The sequence below is a fragment of the Mollisia scopiformis genome (genome assembly GCF_001500285.1).
Source record: "Mollisia scopiformis unplaced genomic scaffold LY89scaffold_16, whole genome shotgun sequence".
Taxonomy (NCBI): Eukaryota; Fungi; Ascomycota; class Leotiomycetes; order Helotiales; family Mollisiaceae; genus Mollisia; species Mollisia scopiformis.
The window spans coordinates 234,511-253,660 of NW_017263596.1; the positions used below are offsets into that span (position 1 = coordinate 234,511).

At 46.9% G+C, this 19,150-nt stretch overlaps 9 protein-coding genes across 9 annotated transcripts; 3 read left to right on the top strand and 6 right to left on the bottom strand.

Annotated features, from left to right (window-relative positions):
* Positions 1–1,112: 1,112 nt before the first annotated feature.
* On the bottom strand, positions 1,113–1,916 carry LY89DRAFT_560090 (RING finger domain protein; the record flags this gene model as incomplete). The annotated part of the gene is made up of 1 exon (XM_018208446.1): positions 1,113–1,916. A coding segment is annotated over one exon (804 nt), but the record flags the coding sequence as incomplete, so codon positions are not given.
* Positions 1,917–2,137: 221 nt separating this feature from the next.
* LY89DRAFT_649159 (uncharacterized protein) lies at positions 2,138–3,910 on the top strand. Its single transcript, XM_018212046.1, has 2 exons — positions 2,138–2,456; positions 2,510–3,910. Exons 1-2 carry the CDS (start codon positions 2,315–2,317, stop codon positions 3,847–3,849), a joined length of 1,482 nt encoding a protein of 493 aa, XP_018069063.1. The 5' UTR covers positions 2,138–2,314; the 3' UTR covers positions 3,850–3,910.
* A 65-nt stretch (positions 3,911–3,975) lies between these two features.
* LY89DRAFT_708406 (membrane fusion mating protein FIG1) lies at positions 3,976–5,671 on the bottom strand. Its single transcript, XM_018217678.1, has 4 exons — positions 5,254–5,671; positions 5,134–5,202; positions 4,757–5,084; positions 3,976–4,706 (listed from the first exon to the last, which is right to left on the bottom strand). Exons 1-4 carry the CDS (start codon positions 5,285–5,287, stop codon positions 4,334–4,336), a joined length of 804 nt encoding a protein of 267 aa, XP_018069064.1. The 5' UTR covers positions 5,288–5,671; the 3' UTR covers positions 3,976–4,333.
* Positions 5,672–5,818: 147 nt separating this feature from the next.
* On the top strand, positions 5,819–7,600 carry LY89DRAFT_783800 (uncharacterized protein). Its single transcript, XM_018222724.1, has 2 exons — positions 5,819–6,533; positions 6,732–7,600. The coding sequence occupies exons 1-2, from the start codon at positions 6,108–6,110 to the stop codon at positions 7,266–7,268; spliced, it is 963 nt and encodes a 320-aa protein (XP_018069065.1). The 5' UTR covers positions 5,819–6,107; the 3' UTR covers positions 7,269–7,600.
* On the bottom strand, positions 7,459–8,936 carry LY89DRAFT_119895 (haloacid dehalogenase). The gene is made up of 4 exons (XM_018205137.1): positions 8,693–8,936; positions 8,630–8,641; positions 8,329–8,354; positions 7,459–8,280 (listed from the first exon to the last, which is right to left on the bottom strand). The coding sequence occupies exons 1-4, from the start codon at positions 8,824–8,826 to the stop codon at positions 7,649–7,651; spliced, it is 804 nt and encodes a 267-aa protein (XP_018069066.1). The 5' UTR covers positions 8,827–8,936; the 3' UTR covers positions 7,459–7,648.
* On the top strand, positions 8,693–9,852 carry LY89DRAFT_619807 (uncharacterized protein; the record flags this gene model as incomplete). The annotated part of the gene is made up of 2 exons (XM_018210893.1): positions 8,693–9,234; positions 9,286–9,852. Coding segments are annotated over exons 1-2 (759 nt in total), but the record flags the coding sequence as incomplete, so codon positions are not given.
* A 252-nt stretch (positions 9,853–10,104) lies between these two features.
* LY89DRAFT_649169 (cytosolic putative serine hydroxymethyltransferase) lies at positions 10,105–12,002 on the bottom strand (the record flags this gene model as incomplete). The annotated part of the gene is made up of 4 exons (XM_018212047.1): positions 11,659–12,002; positions 11,552–11,602; positions 11,136–11,500; positions 10,105–11,086 (listed from the first exon to the last, which is right to left on the bottom strand). The coding sequence occupies exons 1-4, from the start codon at positions 11,710–11,712 to the stop codon at positions 10,105–10,107; spliced, it is 1,452 nt and encodes a 483-aa protein (XP_018069068.1). The 5' UTR covers positions 11,713–12,002.
* A 221-nt stretch (positions 12,003–12,223) lies between these two features.
* Positions 12,224–14,298, bottom strand: LY89DRAFT_720193 (acetyl-CoA synthetase-like protein; the record flags this gene model as incomplete). Its single annotated transcript, XM_018218548.1, has 5 exons — positions 12,224–12,629; positions 12,698–12,890; positions 13,055–13,583; positions 13,636–14,199; positions 14,235–14,298. 5 exons carry the CDS (start codon positions 14,296–14,298, stop codon positions 12,312–12,314), a joined length of 1,668 nt encoding a protein of 555 aa, XP_018069069.1. The 3' UTR covers positions 12,224–12,311.
* Positions 14,299–16,371: 2,073 nt separating this feature from the next.
* LY89DRAFT_783805 (amidase signature enzyme) lies at positions 16,372–18,662 on the bottom strand. Its single transcript, XM_018222725.1, has 11 exons — positions 18,366–18,662; positions 18,313–18,323; positions 18,163–18,264; positions 18,072–18,116; positions 17,999–18,015; positions 17,829–17,931; positions 17,389–17,769; positions 17,204–17,330; positions 17,028–17,147; positions 16,783–16,977; positions 16,372–16,730 (listed from the first exon to the last, which is right to left on the bottom strand). Exons 1-11 carry the CDS (start codon positions 18,601–18,603, stop codon positions 16,573–16,575), a joined length of 1,497 nt encoding a protein of 498 aa, XP_018069070.1. The 5' UTR covers positions 18,604–18,662; the 3' UTR covers positions 16,372–16,572.
* Positions 18,663–19,150: the final 488 nt, after the last annotated feature.

Genomic DNA, 19,150 nt, shown 5'->3' on the forward strand with positions numbered 1-19,150 from the left:
CTTTCAATCCCCGAAACCTTCTCTCGTCCGACTCCAACTTACGCATGAAGATGTCAAACAATCGCTGTTTGTTGAACGCGTGGGGGCCGCACCTAGGACCGTGTCTTTCAAAAAAAATGTGCGTTTCACTATAGGGTGGCAGATTCGGATATAATCCGCGCAGACGCTCCCATAGAGTCTCACCGCTACCTGATGACGAGGCGCCAGAGTTTGAAGAGTGGCGAGTCCCGCTTTTTGCTTTTGAACTGTGATGGCTTGACATGGTTGTTGATGATGGGTGGTATATTTTCTGTGTTGAAATGAAGGCAAGAACGTGGCTGTCGAGCGGTTTTTATGTTCGCAGGTCAGGGATCTGACGTGAATGAGGCTTCCTTCTTCGTCACTTCGTCATTATCATCATGAACACCCTGAATCAAACTTCTTTGTAGGACGTCACTGAATCTCGTCGAATATTCCGCGGTATTTCGAAGGCCAATCCTTCCAACACTTCTCCATTTGGGCTCATGCGCTGATTCAAGGTCGACCTTCCCACCCTCTCTCTCGACTCTCTCTTCGAGACTTTTCAGCATCTCCTCTATTCTCGTGAGTCGTTTTCCCATCTCGGTGACAGGCAGTATTTTGCCCTCTTCTGCTTCAGCTTTGCAGTCTGAGGTTCGAGGGATGATGTGGTAAGGAGGCTTGATGGCAGCTAGCAATCGCCTGTGCTCATGAAGGTACGCCATACTTCGTAGTCTATCGAATAGGGAGGTGTGTGTACGGGGAAGAAGTAAAGCTAGACGGTCTTCTGAAGTGCAAGGTTGGACGAGAACAAAGAATGCCGCATTTCTCGCTTACGCCCCTTGCGTCGCGAATGGCTCTGTACGCTGCATGCGTTTTTGGACTCTGGTTCTCAGTATCAAAGAAGCCTCGGGATCCGCTCGATACCCTCAATCGTCTGTATTCCTTCCTCCTCTTTGTCGATATGGAGTATACCGTCTTTCTCGAGGCACATAGTGAGATCCTCTTCCACGACCTGCTCCTCCCCATCTAGACCTATTCCTGTTCCCTCCCACTTCTTGATGCTCCCCATCACTATGCGCGGCATCTGTCTTCCTAAGTCTCTCTCCAATGTTATACTGCACGTTTCGATCCCAATCTTCTAAACTTGTGAAAGGACTTCTCAACCAAGCCCTTAACTCATGTAGAAAGAGCCTTGTATTCTCTCTGCCCAAGAAATCTTTCAACATCTCCTCTGCTTGCCCCGAACTGCCTTGGATATCGACCGTTTTCAGGATAGCTATTATATACTCGAGAAGAAATTCGGCATTGTTTGCCCTTCTGTCGCCACTTGACCCTGAGGCTGCCGAGTCGGGAGAGAGAAATGAAAAAACTTGTAGCTCCCGCCGTATCCATTTCCTTGCCCTTGAAACAAGTTCGACATCCCGTGTAAAAATGGACGGCGTGAGATCCTTGAATCGAGACACCCGATTCGAGCCAACATGTAATGAATACAGCTGGTTTCCATAAACCTCTCTTCTCCTCAGGAGAGCTTCATCTTGAGTTGGCAATGTTCTTGGCTGACCCCATTCTCTGACCCTTCTGCTTGCACCATAGCCTCTTCCCGAAGGATGTCCTCTCCCATTCTGGTATTCGTGACTCTGCGGTCTCGATGTGCTCGAGGAATTCAATTCCTGTTTTTTTGTTGTCGAAGTGACTTCGTAAATCTTGTGTGTATTTTCGGCAGCAAAATCATAGTGAACAGTCGTTACTTCAGATTTGCATAGGGGACAAGAAGATCGTTCCTGGAGCCAACTGATCAGGCAGAGGAAGTCGAAGCTCGAATGTTGACATGGTTGCGCAGTTGCGGGTTCGGAGATGCGCTCGAGACAGATCACACAAGGATTCTCCTCTGCATCTTCATCATGTGCGCGAGATGATATCTCGTTCAGTGTCGCTTGCAGAATCTTGGACTCGACGTCCGAATCTTGGGCGTCCATGAGGTAGAAAGAGAGAAAAAAGCCATGCAGACGAGGCTGATGTGATCAGTGGTGGCAAAGAGGGGCGCTAATGACGGAAATAGTGGGTCTCGGGAAAGGCTGAGAAATCGACGCGTCTGGATTTGGTGGAACGCGATTTTGGTATGCTGGCAAATTCATGATCTCATGTCAATTTACGATAGCAAAGCCATTTTTTGAACCATGAACATTTACAACATTCAATAACGATACCCTATTCAAAATACCCTCTACCACTTTCTGGGCCAGCCAATTCGACGCGTCGATTCGAAGAAGCCTTGGCTGAGTTAGACACAGTCAAGTCTTGTCGGACATTGAAGATGGAGAAAGGGCGGCAAGCAGAATTGACGGAGAGGTCAAATACATTAAGAGTCGAATTGAAAGCATGGGAGAAGGACTTTGCAGCAGCAAACAGTGGCAAGAAAGCATCCAGGGATGACATTAAACAAAATCCAGACATTGGTACCCCTCCTGAACATTCTCCACTGCTCGAACATTCATTAACCGACTTATAGCTGCCAAGTACAAAGAATACAACAAAGTACGAGATATATTATCAGGCAAAGTCATCGAGGCAGTTGTAGCACCCAAACGCCAAACTCCACGAAAAAGAAAACATGAAGAGGATGTAGGACATGGCGCCTCCAAACGATTACAGCTCGTCAAGACGCCTTCCAAAATACAAGTCCAACCCTGGGAAGTCGATCCTTACGATTCTCCTTCCGTGGTTCGGAATCTCTTTACTCCTTCGAGGAAGACTGTTCTTGGACCCACGCCACAGAAAGACGGACAAGTGCTAGGACTGTTCGACTTGCTACCCAATGATAGTGTGGTGGAATCGCCGTCTAATCTGGAATGGAAGCGTCCCACGGTCCCTGTTCAGGGTACACCTCGAAAGGTTTCAGCAATAGGGACACCTCACAGGAATAGCAGAACTCCAGGAGGTCGCAAGAAGTTACTTGATGCTTTCGCTACTCCGCTCAAGAGTCGAGATCTTAATGGCCAGGGAGGAAAGACCCCTTCATCAGTTTCAAAACTACATTTCTCTACGCCATCTTTCCTTCGGCGAGATAACCACCGTGTCAGATTACCGGTCTTGAACGAGAACGAGGGTGGAATTGCCCTGTCACCAGAAATGGTTAGGATGCCGAGAAAACCCTTGGTTCGGGGTCTAAGCAGTATGCTTGCTGGACTCCGGAAAATGGAAGACGATGCAGCAGATGATGACTTAGATGCTCTTCGCGAGATGGAGATGGAGGAAACTGGCGAGACTATGCCAAAACCAAAAGCTAAACCGAAGCCCGTACTAGAGGCACCGCCACAGGATATTTTGGTTGAAGACAGCCAGCCAGGCTTCCCGTTAGGAGGATTTGACGACGAAGCACAACTCGACAGCGATGCTGATGAAGCCAAGGAAGGACTGGACTGTGATGGCAAGCCACTGAAGGTGTATAAGAAGAAAGGACAGAAGCGAACCACCCGCCGTGTGAAGATGAAGCCATCTCGGGCCAAACCAGCAGCACAACAAGCAGCTCCAACCGAGGAGGACAGTGACGATGAATTGGCTGAAACAGAGGAAGCGGTACCCGAAACACAAATGGACGATTCCGGCTTCACGGAAGCAAGAAACTTCGATTCAGACACACAATCCGAGTATACGGCATCTGAAGGAGGAACGAGATATAAGAGACCAAACCAGACGAAGAATAGGAAAGCCAACAAGGATGGGAAGATCAAGACTGCAGCGAGGAAAGTGGGTGCTTTGGCTCACCAGAACTTTAAGCGATTGAAGTTACGGAATTCAGGGGCTAAAGGAGGCGCGGCTCACAATAGTCGGTTCAGGAGGAAGAAGTGAATGGATCAATGAGGTTATGAAATGGTATCACGAGATCACGGTCACAGATGCAAGAAAGTAGAATTGCAAATTTTGCTTTTAAGTTTTGAATACGCGTATGATTGGATTGTGCACTGTATGTCGTCCCCCTTCGTTACTCCCTACATACAGGCCAAGTGGTCCCGACCCATCATATCATTAACATCACATCCCAATCATCTCAACCTTCCTCATCACATACCCCTTTCCTCTCATAGCGCGTAAAAATCAAAACCCGAAACCAACCAAAGTCTGGTCAAACTCCGTCCCAAATGCGTCCATTTATACACAAATCAGCCTGGACCGACCGACTCAAAAGGTTCCTCATGTTTTCGGACGAGCCACCCACTTGTCTGTCGTGGTGATCGTTAGGTATAGGTGTTCATCATGCTCGCTCAAAAGGTATCGTTATCAAATTCCTCCTCCACCCCCTATAATGCAGCAGAAAACGGAAGCGAACTTTTCTCTATGCAAACGTCTCGCTTAGAACCCTGATACTCAAAATCATAACCAGCAATCCGATAGTAACGATGATCAGCAATGCGAATCCGAACCAACCTAGGACCATGGCTGTGGTTCCGACACCGCTCTTGACACTACCATTTCCGAAGTCTTGGGCAATAATGGATGCTGCAACTGAGGCTGTATGTTGCCACAGAACTGATACGAGTACGAATATCGAGGCAATGAAGATAATTGCCAAAGCTATTTGAGAGACAGGTCTCGAGGGGAATGGTTTGACTTCTCGTTCGCTGCCGTGGGCATCTTCTTCTTCGTGCCATCCAGGAAAAGTTGCTAGGAGAAGTAGGCATATGAATGCGAAGATGATGGCAATGATACTAGAAAAGTGATCAGCAATGGAGTTTTCAAAGAGTTAGATGGGACTTACATGAGGTAGGGGAATACGATCATATCTTTGAACTGACTTGCGAGCCAAATCAGATTCAGGGGATCTTGTGTTAACGAGATCTCGTTCGCCAATGCGGTGGCATTGTTACTGCAAAGCCAAGATCCTCCATCTGGATTGATACAGATGCCAAAGTATCCTACTCGACATGCCAACACTGCATCTCCCGCCACAACTGCCAATGCATTATAAGCATTGTAGTCTACTTGTGCTGTCGACGGTTGTGGTGTGTATTTTTGATAGTAAATGGAGATGAGGAATATATCGGGTATGAGGGGAGATGACGACGAGCATCCTGCTAATAACAGTGCTAGAAAGATGTCAGTATGGCTCAGAAGAAGTTTTGAATGGAGGCTTACAAAGTAATATAATAGCAACTGCAATCAATATCATGAGCACATGATGGTATCCGAGAAAAGGTATCAGTCCTATGGAGGATTAGCATCTGTATCCGATCGAAGGAAGTATTCCAAACATACTCATCCACCCAACCTGAAACCTTCTGTCGGCCATTGTACTTCCTCCTATGAGACACCTCCGGAATGCTTATCAAATCTGCTACTCCAGTCGTCCTACTCGGAGCGACGTTGGAGTCGCAGCTGTGGAATGCTCAGCAGAGCTGAGAGTTGCTGAAGATGTCTTGATTTCGGTCAGAGAACGTCGGTGGCTGAGGTCGAGGAATGTATTCTCGACCGGTCTCGAATTTGTAGTAGGATGAATGCAGAACTGTTCTTCGTAGTTAGAGATGGTTAGAAATCTCAATGCAGTGCAAGATGAAAGATTGGGGAAGATTGATGCAGTAGCTTGTAGTTTGCAGTTTCCCAGCTCACAAGAAAATCGTCCCTTCAACTAGTATGCGTCTTGCGAAATGGAGAGGTTGGTGGTCTTGAAATTCACGAGGCTGGAACCGAAAATCCAAAGTAAACAGACCTAGTTGCCCAGCGGCAACCTTAGCGAACCAGCGCTGGCGGCACGCTACTGCAGCCACCCCATCCATGCACTAACCCGAAAGCTTGGCTGGTTGATCCTTCACCCAACGTCGCTCGTCATCCAAACCCATGGGAGCGTGTTTGACATCATACCTACGAGGCTAGGTAGTGTGCACATCTCGTTCAAGCGCAATATTTTCATTCTTACTGGAAGGATTTCCGAGGCCGACAAGCACATTGATCCTGAATCGATTCGTCGAACAATGCTTGTATTCACGTCGCAGTGATACCACCGACCGAATCTAGGCTCCTGCTGAGTCAGCGATGTTGAGGCTGATGCTGGTGAAGCTCGAAGGTACACTGAACAAACATTCACGATCGGATCAGGATCTTTTGTTGGCATAATGTCGTCTGAGGTTTCGAGCCAAGCATCATTTCTCTTCTTTAGGCAGCTCCCGCCAGAGGTGCGATGTATGATCTGGACATTATTATCAATGACCGAGCCTCGGGTCGTGCCCATCTTGTACCAATCGGATACGACTTCCTACACGGCTCGGATTCGGCCACCTGCAGTCCTTCAAACAAATCGAGAGTGTCGGCACGAAGCTTTAAAAATATATCATGAGCTGCGTCTGGGTCTAAGGTCCAACATTGGCTGCTACATCAACCCGTTGACAGACTCTGTCTACCTCCGAAGTAATCTCAACCGTGCCAGTAATCGGATAGATGATTTGACAGTCATCGAGCCATGGCAACGAGGTCGACTGATTACGACATCCCCTGCAGGAGATACCTCACTCGGATCGACACAGAGCACACAAACAGAACAGGTATAGTACCCCATTAATCATATGTTGGTTTGTTACAAACATGGAGACATACTCCTTCAATTTCAGAGGGAGTGCACAACATATTTTGTACGAGAATCCAAACCCCTCAGCAATGGGGACATTCAAAGCAGCACAAAATCTATCCCCGTCAAGTTACTTTAAAAATAACCGAGTGGCAAGAATCTAACATGTGGTCAGGGCAACACTGTTGGAGCTTCTAGTTCGTCCGATGTCGAGGGTAACACCAATCCCGGAATGCTTCGTTCACGCCGCCACTCGAAAATTATGCTCGACGACCTTATCCACAGTCCAGATGCAGAGATAATCTTCAAAAGCTTCCATATCAACTTCGTAACCTGGGACCTGATGCGACGCTATTACCGGCACAGAAGGCACAAAATTCCTGTCCACATCAAGGAGTTATGCGTAGTCTTCGAGAAAGGCAGTCTACCTTTGAAGATTGACTTCACGCTGAAAGAGATTCAACACATAGATGCTTTTCCGGAGGAAGCTCCACTGCAACTAGAGACTGTCGAAGAGAAGCGTACTGCTTGGAATTTGATACGCAGCTTGAAGAAAAGCAATATCTTCGTTAATTTGAGGGACAGAAGATCAGGGCGACCTATTGCTCTCAACTTTCCAGTCTATGCAAAAGCTCTGGATTTGGGAGAGTCGAGCGAATGGCAGGAGCTTTTGAGCGAGACAGGGCGGGTAGCTTGCAATGAGCCTTTCTGAGCAACTCTCGTTCGCCAGATGGTAATGTGGGTAGCGGTCAAAATTTATGAAGTCCAAGACTTGGAGAGGAGCTTGGAACACAGACATCCCTGATGCTTCGAGCTAGGGAATTCAGTCATAACATCTTGAGGATGTTGATCACCTTGATGCTGGTAGTGTGGTTTCTCAAGGAGCGTTACAAAGATCACTTCGAGAACATCTAGCCTGGTTTTTTCCGCTGATTTCGATGTTTTGCGAAGATCACAACAAAGACATTTTGCTCTATCATTGAGCATTTCAATGCTATACATAGAAAGCTATCCGAAAATATGAGCAGCACGAGCAAAATATAGTAATTCATTCAGTAGCTACCTTCGTCCCTTGCTAGTACGGTGTCCGCCTCAACCAGGTCCCATAGCAGCAGCCTCCTTATTATGTCCAGCACCACTTCCCTCATTCTTCTTCGTCCAATCCTTGATCTTCTCAACCGCATCCTCCACCCCGCTAACAACCAGCGTCGGTCCACCACTAGCCAAATCCCCCAATCTATCATTCCACCCTCCCTTTCCATGATGGCCTCCCGCTCTATCCACCCACGCTGCCTGCATACCCACAGCTCTCGCCCCAACAACATCAAACGGATTGCCGCTCACCAACCAGATACTGCCCATATCTCCTCTCCCCTTCCCCACTTTTCCAGCTAGGTGATAGTATACCTTTGGGTGCGGCTTGAATAGCTCCACTTCCTGGACAGTTACGAGTCCCTTGAAGATCGAAGCGTGGGGAGACAGTGAGGGGGATTGCTTCACGGAGGAGCTGACCATGGCGTCGGTTCCGTTCGAGAAGACGTATGCGTCGATTGAGGGGTCTGTGGAAATGGCTTTGAGAGCGGGTTCAACGTCCGGGAAGGTCGAGAGGGAGTCGTAGGCTCTCATGAGTTGGGAGATGTCTGAATCGGAGAGTGTCGAGGAGTGTTCGGCTAGGGCGTGCTGGAGGGATGTTTTGGTGATATCGGAGAAGGGTTTGTAGAGTCCTGATGGAATGTTAGTTGGATGGAAAGGAGGGTGGAGGTGACACGTACCCATGCTGTTCATTCTCCATGTGTATCTGTTTTGTTATCAACATGATGTCCCAACGGAAGCTGTGGATTCGGTACAGATGAATGTCCGGTGGCTACAGATGAAGACAAATTGTTCGTCTTGACAAATCAAACAATCTGCGTCATCGTGCTGAGAATCAGGAACAAGATATTTGATTTGCTCAAATGTCTAACTTCAAAACCGAACTTTCAATAGTGAGAATACTCGTATCCAGAACAGACAATGGATTTGAGTTAAGCTGCGAAATATAATCGAATACGACAAATTGATGAGCACACTGACTCAAGCTGGAATCTACAAGATCAGCAACATATCCTTTCCCATACTAGAATACAGGAAACAAACCTCCTCCACAACGCAGCAATAGACCCCGCTTTCTCATCACCAAAATGAGCAGCCAACTCCTTAGCAATACTCTCAGTCGAGAGCAGCGTCCCGTACAAATCGAAGGCGATCACAATATTATTGTTCGAAGCCATCTTAGACAATTAGACGGTGCACCGAAATACAATCAAAACCGACATCCAGGAACGTTGATGTGGATTGCCTCTGCCTGCATACAATAGCGGGTCAATGTATGACGCACGCGGGGTAGAGAACATTCCAGGTACGGCTCGGTCCGACATGCATATATTTCTCGATTCTCAACTTGCAAACAATGTTCCAATTAATCTCCTATTCAATCGAGGCCGAAGATGGATGAAACGGAAAGCGGGAATTATCAGCTCTTCAGAGAATGTCTCTCTACTCCATTGATAGAAAAATCATCCACCAAACCCGAGTCAAAGACCAAGAAATCGCGAGGCAGTGGAAGACGAAAGACCGCAATCAAGCCCGTAGTAGCTCAAGAACCAGATGATGCAGAAGAACTGGCAGACTTCATCGATGTGTGTCCTTTGTCAATCACCCCTGTACCTTAATGTGCTGAAATAAAACAGTACATCGCAACCGAGATATTCACCAACCTCCCCCCAGACCTTCGAACACTCACCTACTCAACCTGGCTCAACACCCCTACCCTGCAATCAACATACACCGACCCACCATCCCCTGCCCTTCTACACAAAATCATCAATCCCCTCCCAGCATCAATAACCGACACCCTAACCACCTATTCCCTCCTCAACCCAACCCTCGACCAAGACACAACTTCCTTCCTTACTCCCATCCTCTCCACCTACATCTCCTCCCTGCTCACACCACCCCTCGCACCACACCTCGCGCGTCCCCTAGCCACGGAATGCGAGATCTGCGACCGTTCGTGGATCCCGTTGACGTACCATCATTTAATCCCCAGAGGCGTGCATGCGAAGGTGTTGAAGCGGGGTTGGCATACGGAGGATCAGTTGGAGAACGTAGCTTGGCTTTGTAGGGCGTGTCATAGTTTCGTGCATCGGGTTGCGAGTTTGGAGGAGTTGGCTAGGGAGTGGTTTACTGTTGAGCGGTTGTTGGAACGGGATGATGTGCGGGCTTTTGCGAAGTGGGTTGGGAAGGTGAGGTGGAAGGGTGGGAAGGTATAATTTTAGTCAGTGAGAAAAGATGGAGTTCATTTGGATAGTACATGAAGTTTGAGAATGTTTCAGACGTTATGGTACGTTGAAGTTGTGACTTTTCATTCACTGTTGAAATAATTGACTACCCACCATCTACGCCATGGTATCTAGATGACTGCGTTGAAGTAGCCCAAGAACCGGTTCCATGCATGCAGATGCTTTTGTTGAATACGCCAAGACGCCGAAAAACACAATGTTCGTAACTTAGTCCATTCTCCATCCCTCAACTGGAAGAGGGAAGGTGGAAGCCCAGCTGGAGATCTCCTTTCTCATAGCATTGATCTTCTCAATCTCACCACCAGCAACCTTGGCTTTGAAGTCCTTAAGCTTGTTGTCTGGCTTGGGAAGGGCGCCTTGGACTTCCTTGCAGATCTTGATACATTGATCAATGTAGCTTGCGACTCTGTTGAAGTCCTCTTCGCCGAAACCACGGCTGGTCATAGCCGGGGTTCCGATACGGAGACCACCGGGGCTCAGAGCAGACTTGTCGCCCGGGATGGCGTTCTTGTTGCAAGCAATGTTGACTTGCTCCAAGACAGCCTCGATACGAGCACCATCGAGTGCTTGGGGTCGGAGATCAAGGAGAACCATGTGAGAGTCAGTACCGTCAGCCACGAGCTTGTAACCGAGCTTCTTGAGCTCGATCTCAAGAGCCTTGGCGTTCTTGACGACTTGCTCTTGATATTGCTTGAACTCAGGAGTAGTTGCTTGCTTCAAGGCGACCGCGAGAGCGGTAATGGTGTGGTTGTGGGGTCCACCTTGGTGGCCGGGGAAGACGGAAAAGTTGATTGGGCCCTCAAGATCATAGAGTGTCTCCTTGCCGGTCTTTGCATCAGTCTTGCGGACACCCTTACGGAAGAAGATCATGGCACCACGAGGACCACGAAGAGATTTGTGGGTTGTAGTGGTAACGATATCAGCATGCTCGAAAGGACTTGGAATAACACCAGCAGCAATGAGACCAGAGATGTGAGCCATGTCGACAACAAGGTATGCTCCAACAAGATCGGCAATTTGACGCATACGAGCATAGTCGATCAATCGACAGTATGCGGATGTTCCTGCAACGAGAACCTTGGGTCTGTACATAAGTGCATTCTCCTCAAGTTTGTCATAATCGATAATACCAGTCTCGAGATTGACTCGGTATGGGAAGGTTTCGAAGTAAGTCGAGACCGCGGAGATCCTAGCAACTAATTAACTTTCTGCATGTGGTAAGCCGTGAGACAACGTACTTTCGCTGAGGAGTTTGGTAGCCGTGGCTCAAATGGCCACCGTGTGGCAAGTCAAGACCCATTAGTCTCTCATGAGGTCTCATGATAGCCTGATAGACTTGCAGATTGGCAGGGCTGCCACTCAAGCACTGAACATTGACGCCCCATTTGTCAGAGTCGAGGTTGAAAGCTTTCAGGGCACGAGCTTGGCAGGTCAACTCAATTGAGTCAATGTGTTGATTTCCACCGTAGTATCTAGCACCTGGGTAGCCCTCGGAGTATTTATTGGACATTGGCGATCCCAATGCATCGAAAACAGCGCGGGAGGTAACATTTTCGGAGGCGATCAGGATAATGGATTCTCGTTGACGTTGAATCTCGAGTTTCTACCATGTTGTTAGCAGATATCCAAAGAGCATCATCTGGAATAAGCTTACCATAATCTCTGCGATCTCTGGGTCAGTCTCCAAAAGGGACTTCTCCAAGAGCTACATTCATGAGTCAGCCCGTGTAGTTAATCAAATAGCGGGGTGAAAAGACTGACATCCTTGTGAGACTCAGAGAGAGCATAGGTCTTGTGGTCACCGTTGACAGCCATTCTTGCAGATAATTATTGGACTTCTCGGAAGTGATTTTAATTGTAAAGGAGGGTGAGAGGCGTGAAGAACAGGGTGTGAGGACGAAGTGAAAGCTCGCAAGACAGCTTAAATTTTTTTAGTGCCCCTCGTCTTTCGCTTCGACAGGGATCCTTTGGGTGCGATTTTCGGTGTGGGTAAATCGCCGATCCGGGGCAAGCCGCGAGTTCCTCTCAACCTCCAGGTTCTGTACACTTGCTTTTATCTGATCCCTTCTCCGTCTGAGCGTGTAGTCTTTGACCGAATCTGGAACTGAAAATGGTCGGATTCGAAAAGTCAATAAAGTACCGAATTATCACAGCACTCTATGATCAGAGGCCGGCATCGGATGAACATGCTCCGAGCCCCTGATATGCACATCGATCTGCATGTCAGATATGTCAGATACCTATGCTTCTACGCCTGCGAGACGTATAAAACTGCTTTATTTACGTGCACGTCTTTAATATTCGAGTATTCTGGTATTGTGGAAGTTCACCTTATCTCTTCAATTACCCTTCCCAAGTACCGCAGCAGATCGTCGGACCAAGCTTAGTTGCTACAGTCCTCTGCGCCTTCGGGTCTACAGTTTAGCTCTAGTTTCTTTCCTGGCCATCTCTCTCAGATCCTTCCTCAATATCTTTCCAGAAGGACTCTTAGGAATAGCTTCCATGAAAACCACGCCACCACGCAACTGCTTATAATCTGCAATATTCTTCTTCACGAATTCCTTGATCTCTTGTTCTGTTATATCTCCGTTCGTCACAACATACGCCCTTGGTGCTTCTGTACCAGGTATATCAACACCAATTACTGCAGCGTCTAGGATCTTGGGATGCGTGACGAGAAGAGCCTCTAGTTCGGCGGGGGCTACTTGGAAGCCTTTGTACTTGATCAATTCCTGTTGTTCCAGTTAGTGTTGCCAATTTGAGCATGTTCATATGACCATTATTAGAGAGAGATAATCACCTTTTTCCGATCAACAATATAGGGTAACCCATTCTTCCAGATCGCTACATCGCCAGTGCAGAACCAGCCGTCGATGAATGAATCGCGCGTTGCTTGAGGGTTGCCATAATAACCTTTAGTAACAACGGGACCTTTCACGAGAACTTCTCCAGGTTTCCCTTCGGGTACGTCTTTACCGTCGTCATCCATCAAGCTGTTCCAAGAAGTTAGCACCGGAGTTCGCTGTGAGCTTGGGAGCAAAAAAAATCAGAAGAAGTCTGCTAATTTCTTCACCCAACTGAATTGAGACTTTTGGTTCCGGAGAAGTATTACGTGATAACCAATTCTTTTGAAACGTGAGAAAGATAGAACACTCACCGTACACTCATATTCGGCAAGAGCTTGCTGACACTTCCCGTATCGTCCTTTTCTCCCCATGGCATGGCAGTCACACTCCCCGTCGTCTCACTCAAACCCCACGTTTGAGCAATGAATGTCTTGCCCCGACCGAGCTTTGCGCTGGCCGCATGTTGCAACTCCTTGCCCAGCGGTGCAGCGCCACTAATTGCCACTTCCAGATAGTCAAACTGGTCAGTGACTATGGCCGTCTTCGCAATGAGCAAATAAATAGGTGGAACAGTGAAGAAGAACGTGATGCGGAATTTCTTGTTATATTCCAGGAATTTCCCAAAGTCGAATTTAGGCATCCAGTATACAGGACCGCCCATGTAGAATGGGTTAATGAAGTATCCTTGTACACCTGCGATGTGAGAAGCTGGAAGGTGGGCTAAGGTTCTGTATTCGAACGGAGGTTCTCCGTTCTCTATTCTGGCGGCGATTTTCTCTCGGAACATGGTCGCTGGGATGTAAGATTCTGCTACTATGTTTGTATGTGATATCATCACACCTAAGAGTTCTTGTCAAGATTGTCACCTGTGGGAAGCTTGGGCCCAACGAACCTTTAGGAATACCAGTTGTGCCAGAAGAGTAAAGGAGACATATCAAACTATTATCCAACTCTTCTTGATCGGTGATCCTCTCCCAACCCAACTTTCCCTTGGACGGCAAAACAGAAACCTCATCCTCAAGCGACGCCATACTCCAGCTTGGACTTGATCTTACGACTACGACTCTACTCAATGGCACTCCACACCTCTTTGCCGCTTCCACGGCAACATCTTTCGCATCCTCACTGCAAAACACCAAATTGCTATTTCCCTGCTTAATCTGCCTCTCCAATTCGCTTGCAGTAAAACTTGCACTAGCAGCCGAATAAACTCCTCCAGATGCAATCACACCATAGAACAACATCGCAAGCAACGGTTGGCCGGAGGAAATAACCACAACGACATCTTTACCTGGACCATTCTCGCCAATGGAGAAGGAGTTTCGAAGGCTGTAGGCGATTGATTTGGTGAGTTCTCTCCCGACGGATTTGGTGATGGAGTTCGAGGGGTTGGCGGCTTCGAGGTGGATTATGGTGTCTTCTTTGGCGGCGCATGAAGGATTTTCTAGTCTATTAGCTTGATATTGTTTTGGTACACGAGGAAGTACGAACCGAAGAGAAAAGTGAGTAAGTCAACTGCAGGAACATCGTAGGATTTTTGAGACGAGTAAATCATAGCTCACTCGCTTCCCCTTTCCACTTCAGGGGCCGGAGAAAGGACAGAATTTCAGACAGATTTAAAAAAGCAATCGAGTAGTACAACCTGAGTAAATCAAATACAGAAACGATGAGAAAGGATATCTAAGAACTTCATCCCTTTCCTGAAGCAAATATCCAGGCTTTCATTGTGCACGTGAGGTTGCTTCCAGCTACCCCGCATAACGCGAGCCGTACCCCACGCCTCGGGCAACGAATCTCAGACGTCTTGAATCGCAGAACTCGATTCAACCCTTGCGCCTTTGCTTTGATGTTAAACTTGATTGGGTACATGCCCATGCAAGGTCGGTTATCAAGCCGAGGTACGGAAAGTATATCTTGGGCTTTGACGGATACAGCACACTTCGAGTATAAAGATCATACGAATAAAGAAGGCAGTGCTTTGGATAGAGAATTGATTTCAAGGAGTTTTCAAACTTGAAGAACAGCTTCAGTACCACAGACACTTATCCAAGAGCTGGGCGAATGTTTTGAGTCCTGAGATAAACAAGCTTGGTGATTGAGATTCTGCAGATTGGTTCCAAAGTACTTCAAGTGTTAGGAGATGGGCTCGCGCCTTCCTCACCCCACAATATTAGTCAGCGCCCCTGGCTTTTAAGGCCACCTTCCGTAGAATAAATAGAAGATCTTCCACCACGTACATAAATCCTATCACTTAGTAGCACGTGAATAACGAATTTTTAACGAATTTTATTATTTATTATAAATAAAAAATTTAAATATATTATTCGATTTTTTTTAAATTAAATAAATATATAATTCAATATATAAAACTGTGAGGGGTTGGACCCCAGATCTAGTTGCACCACTAAACTGGTGCAGCTGCCCCGTCACGTGACTACGCGCACATGCCGTATGAACGCGCCACGCGACGTAACGCAAGGGCCGCACGTTGGTAGAGCAACTTACCCTTATTAAAAGCTTCGAACGTACGAACGTACTTCTCCTCCTTAGTTAATTCTTCTTGTAATACAATTAGGTTCTTGCTCTGACTCATTGCACCCAACCCGTGACAAAAACTTTTAAAATTTTAATTAATTTGCGTCGCTATTTCGAGTTTAAATATAAACGTTAAATAAATATCTCGATATATTTGAATTGAATAATTGAAGCAAGTTTTGATGCGGATATAAAAAGTACGTGGACAATATTAGAAACTATGTTACTAGCATACATAAAATACTGCGGGCTCTATGAAAGAATAATAGATTCCGGGTTAAAGGAAATAATGGGGTAATAGCCGGCGAATTCTCTGTCGATGATTCCTAGGGCCATGAGGGGCGAAATGGGATCAATGGCTATACGGAGAAGGAGCCGACTCTTATATTAAGTGATGAGAGAAGCAACCCTTAAGAGCTCCTCCGTAAATAGAAAGCAGTTATTTACGTTTGTATCGCGTTTATATTCAGATAACAATAAATTACAATGACATAATTCACTAGAACAACTTTCTGCAATGAAGACGGGCTCCCCACGTAGGAGAATCCACTAAGCAACTCGTCGGCTGAGAGAGATAGGATCATATCAATATCTTCTTGCCCATCTCAAGATCCTCTATCTCTTTCTGGACTTACTTTCGCTGGCGTTTTTGCCGAGCATCCTGTCCCGCAATCTCCTCCAGCTGCTCCAGGATCTGTCGCGGTAAGAATTAAAGGACTTTGGACATTTCACCACCGGTGTAATTTGGCATACAACACCATACATACAGGAGTTCTAGCTGGGGTACTATTTTAGAGGTTTGCATTTCGTTGTCTTTTGGGCTCTAACGGCAGAATCGAGCATGATCTGCTTGCAGATAGACACAAAAAGCGCTGTTTCTATGGTAGTATGCATTCTTGATTCTTTCTTATTGCCACTTGTATATTGCATTTATGTATTTTGTTTTAAACGGCTGCTTATTTCTTGTAATGTTATCTATCTGGATCCTTTGATAAAATAAGCAAAATTGTTGAAAACAAAGATAGGAAACGGGCATGCAAGAGGCCAGGTGGGAAAAGATTGTTGGCACGGTGTGAGGCAGACATGTTAGATTCGCTTTAATGATCTAACACTACAATAAACCGTGGTGTACTAAAACAACACAAACCTTTCATCATTTAAACTATTACTAGCAGGCTTAAACGGATTGATATTGCTTTCATTTTTGTCAGGCCGGTGAGCTCTAAAGCACACAAACCTCGACTCGATTCAACCACCTAAATGACATGCACCAAAATGGATGACCATTGACAGTTCACAATTTGGGGCTTTGTCTCTTGGGAAAGGTAGCCTCCCAGGCGCTCATAAGTTGGACAAGGAGAGCTTCTTCACCCGCTGTAGCGATAGCAATAAGTCCAAAAGGACGACCGTTTCGTTTATAGTAAGACAGTGGGAGGGTCACGCAAGGATATCCTAAGTAAACTTGTAAGCGAAAAGAAACTTGCAAGAGGAATGTTTTGCTTACCAGATCCAGTGACAATTGCATCAAGTCTACTGTCACAGGGACCAATGATCACATTGATATCATTTTCCCGGAGCGTATGATCGACTCCTCTCTCGCGAGCTATGCCATGCATTTTCTGGATCGCTGCTTCAGATTCTTCTTTAGTCCATCCTTTGGCTTCAAGAGCTGACTCAAGATAAGCCTGGCTCGGGTAGTCTGGTACCAATGATTAGATACGCATGCCCGAATAGTACAGATTGGCATACCGGGAGGAAGTTCAACAAGAGAGTAACGTCGATTGAACTCAACAATTTCCTTCATGGTCCGAACAGGGGAGATTTCCAGGTCCGCAAGGTAGTCATCAATGTTCTGCTGAATGTTGTTGACTATGCCGAGATCAGCTTCTCCGTAGAATGAGATTTGGCTCCATTCGGACTCTTACGCATAAGGCCACCCATAGGATTTGGTCCGTCTGCGTCAAACTCTTTGATCCCGATCAGGGAAACTGGATGCTTGATCACAACACCAAGTTCTTTTAGCTTCTCGTATACAGCCCCAATCTCTCCTCGCTTGATTTCAGTATTAACAACTTGGTCTTAGGGAAATTTTTGAGTGCACGTGACTAACCTGTTGTGTCACAAAGGCCTCCTCATAAGCAGCTTGAGAAGTGGACATGGGCCAATCAACGCTATCAACAGCACCAATTCTGATACCATCCCAACGGGCAGTTGCAGCAGCCGCATAGTCCTTCGAGCCTTTGCCTATCATGGCCTGAAGAAGGTAGGCAAAGTCCAACGCAGTCTTTGCCATCGGGCCAGCTGAGTCCAAATAGCTGCATGCAGGCATGATACCCTCTGATGGAATAAGGCCCAGAGTTGACTTCATCGTAAACAAAGCAGCCCTATTTGCAGGCATGGAGAGGCTGCCGGACGTTTCCGTACCCACGGAAATCGGGGCAAACCCTGCCGCGACAGAGATTGCAGATCCAGAGGATGATCCGCCGGGGTTCTGTTGGGCGCCAGTAATCAGTATCTGAGGGGACTACACAGGGTCTTTGAAGAATTTACACTATGACCACCAAAGTTGTCCTTCGGGTCGAGGCCACCTTCAACATATGGACTTTGACCTTGACCACCAATAGCGGACCAGCCACACCAAAGTTTGTCTCCCCTAGGGAGAAATATCAGTCATTATATATTCCATAGAGTTCAGGGTTGCTGGACGAGCTTCCGCATACTTGAAACAGGCTAATTCCTAAGAAGAAACAATCAGTCAAATGATTTACACAATGATATACCAGTAAGCCTTACGGATAGGTTGGCCTTTCCGATGATGATCGCACCAGCTTCCAGAAGCTTGAATTCAATCAGTAAGATTCCGAGCAAATGAAAGATACTCTACGTTTTCGACCACCGCGGCATTTGCGTTTGGTTTCGCATGGAGAAGAGCGAATGAACCGCCAGTAGTGCCCATTCCCAAAGATGGGTGAGTATTTATATTGTCCTTTCATCATCAGCTTAGAGCACGCGTATGATGTGCAATTCAACTCACTTTGACCAACACTGGAATTCCGTGCAACGGACCCCTCGTCTAGCCCTGCTTACGCTCTTGGTCTAGAGCTCGGGCGGCTGCAAACAGAATCTCTGTGGGTGCTGTTTGGATGACGCCACGAAGCCGCTCATTATGTTTGTTGATCTGGTCTAGATGTACCTGTACAACTTGAACACTGTCGTAATCACCATTACTCAGGCCATTCTGAAGTTCGAGCACAGTAATTTCGAGCGGGTTGATAGTCTTCGCCATGGCGGCAGGATGTAGGAAGTGCAGTGCCCTTGTGAGCATCTCAAGATACTGGGTCGAAAGAGCAGAGATAAAAAGGTGTGCCGGAGTCTAACGGAAGCATGCGAAGGTCTCGGTTGTCACCGCTAGCTTAGTACGTAGCCTGTTCCGCTCTCAATTGTTAGGAGGCAGACTGCAAGCTGCAGCCTTTTCGAACTTGACAAGTAACATAGGACACAATCAGGAGTTTACGAACTATCAGTATTCTTGTTCATATGTGATGATCGGACCCAACTTTCTTGTGAGGCTATGACACATTACCCTGAAGCGAATTTGGAGCTCAGCCTTACGCCTTGAAATTAAATGGAGTCATAAAGCCTGTGAGTCTCAACCGGCATCCTTCAGCTTCACTTGCTCGTGAAATACATTTACACCATTCACTTCATAACGCTAGCAGTTGGCGATGTCCAACAGCATACCACTACGCACAGGAGGCTAATCCGTCAATCTTTCAACGTTCCATCTCTAATCTCCTCCTAGTTCCGCAATAAAACGGCGAAGAGATTGCCTCTGTTCCATGCAAATGGTACATCTTCTCATCAATACCAAA

What these genes read in the sequence shown, in the direction of transcription:
- LY89DRAFT_783805 (XM_018222725.1), bottom strand. Translation starts at nt 18,603, where the DNA reads ATGCTCACAAGGGCACTGCACTTCCTACATCCTGCCGCCATGGCGAAG. An exon ending in ATGCCGCGGTGGTCGAAAAC is followed by an intron (nt 18,117 to 18,162) that starts GTAGAGTATCTT and finishes ATTGAATTCAAG; the next exon opens with CTTCTGGAAGCTGGTGCGAT. An exon ending in AGGCCTTTGTGACACAACAG is followed by an intron (nt 17,331 to 17,388) that starts GTTAGTCACGTG and finishes ACTGAAATCAAG; the next exon opens with CGAGGAGAGATTGGGGCTGT.
- LY89DRAFT_708406 (XM_018217678.1), bottom strand. Translation starts at nt 5,287, where the DNA reads ATGGCCGACAGAAGGTTTCAGGTTGGGTGGATGA. An exon ending in GTTTCAGGTTGGGTGGATGA is followed by an intron (nt 5,203 to 5,253) that starts GTATGTTTGGAA and finishes AATCCTCCATAG; the next exon opens with GACTGATACCTTTTCTCGGA. An exon ending in ATCGTATTCCCCTACCTCAT is followed by an intron (nt 4,707 to 4,756) that starts GTAAGTCCCATC and finishes TCACTTTTCTAG; the next exon opens with TATCATTGCCATCATCTTCG.
- LY89DRAFT_649159 (XM_018212046.1), top strand. Translation starts at nt 2,315, where the DNA reads ATGGAGAAAGGGCGGCAAGCAGAATTGACGGAGAGGTCAAATACATTA. An exon ending in TAAACAAAATCCAGACATTG is followed by an intron (nt 2,457 to 2,509) that starts GTACCCCTCCTG and finishes ACCGACTTATAG; the next exon opens with CTGCCAAGTACAAAGAATAC.
- LY89DRAFT_119895 (XM_018205137.1), bottom strand. Translation starts at nt 8,826, where the DNA reads ATGGCTTCGAACAATAATATTGTGATCGCCTTCGATTTGTACGGGACG. An exon ending in ATGGAGAATGAACAGCATGG is followed by an intron (nt 8,281 to 8,328) that starts GTACGTGTCACC and finishes ACATTCCATCAG; the next exon opens with GACTCTACAAACCCTTCTCC.
- LY89DRAFT_783800 (XM_018222724.1), top strand. Translation starts at nt 6,108, where the DNA reads ATGTCGTCTGAGGTTTCGAGCCAAGCATCATTTCTCTTCTTTAGGCAG. An exon ending in AGAGCACACAAACAGAACAG is followed by an intron (nt 6,534 to 6,731) that starts GTATAGTACCCC and finishes ACATGTGGTCAG; the next exon opens with GGCAACACTGTTGGAGCTTC.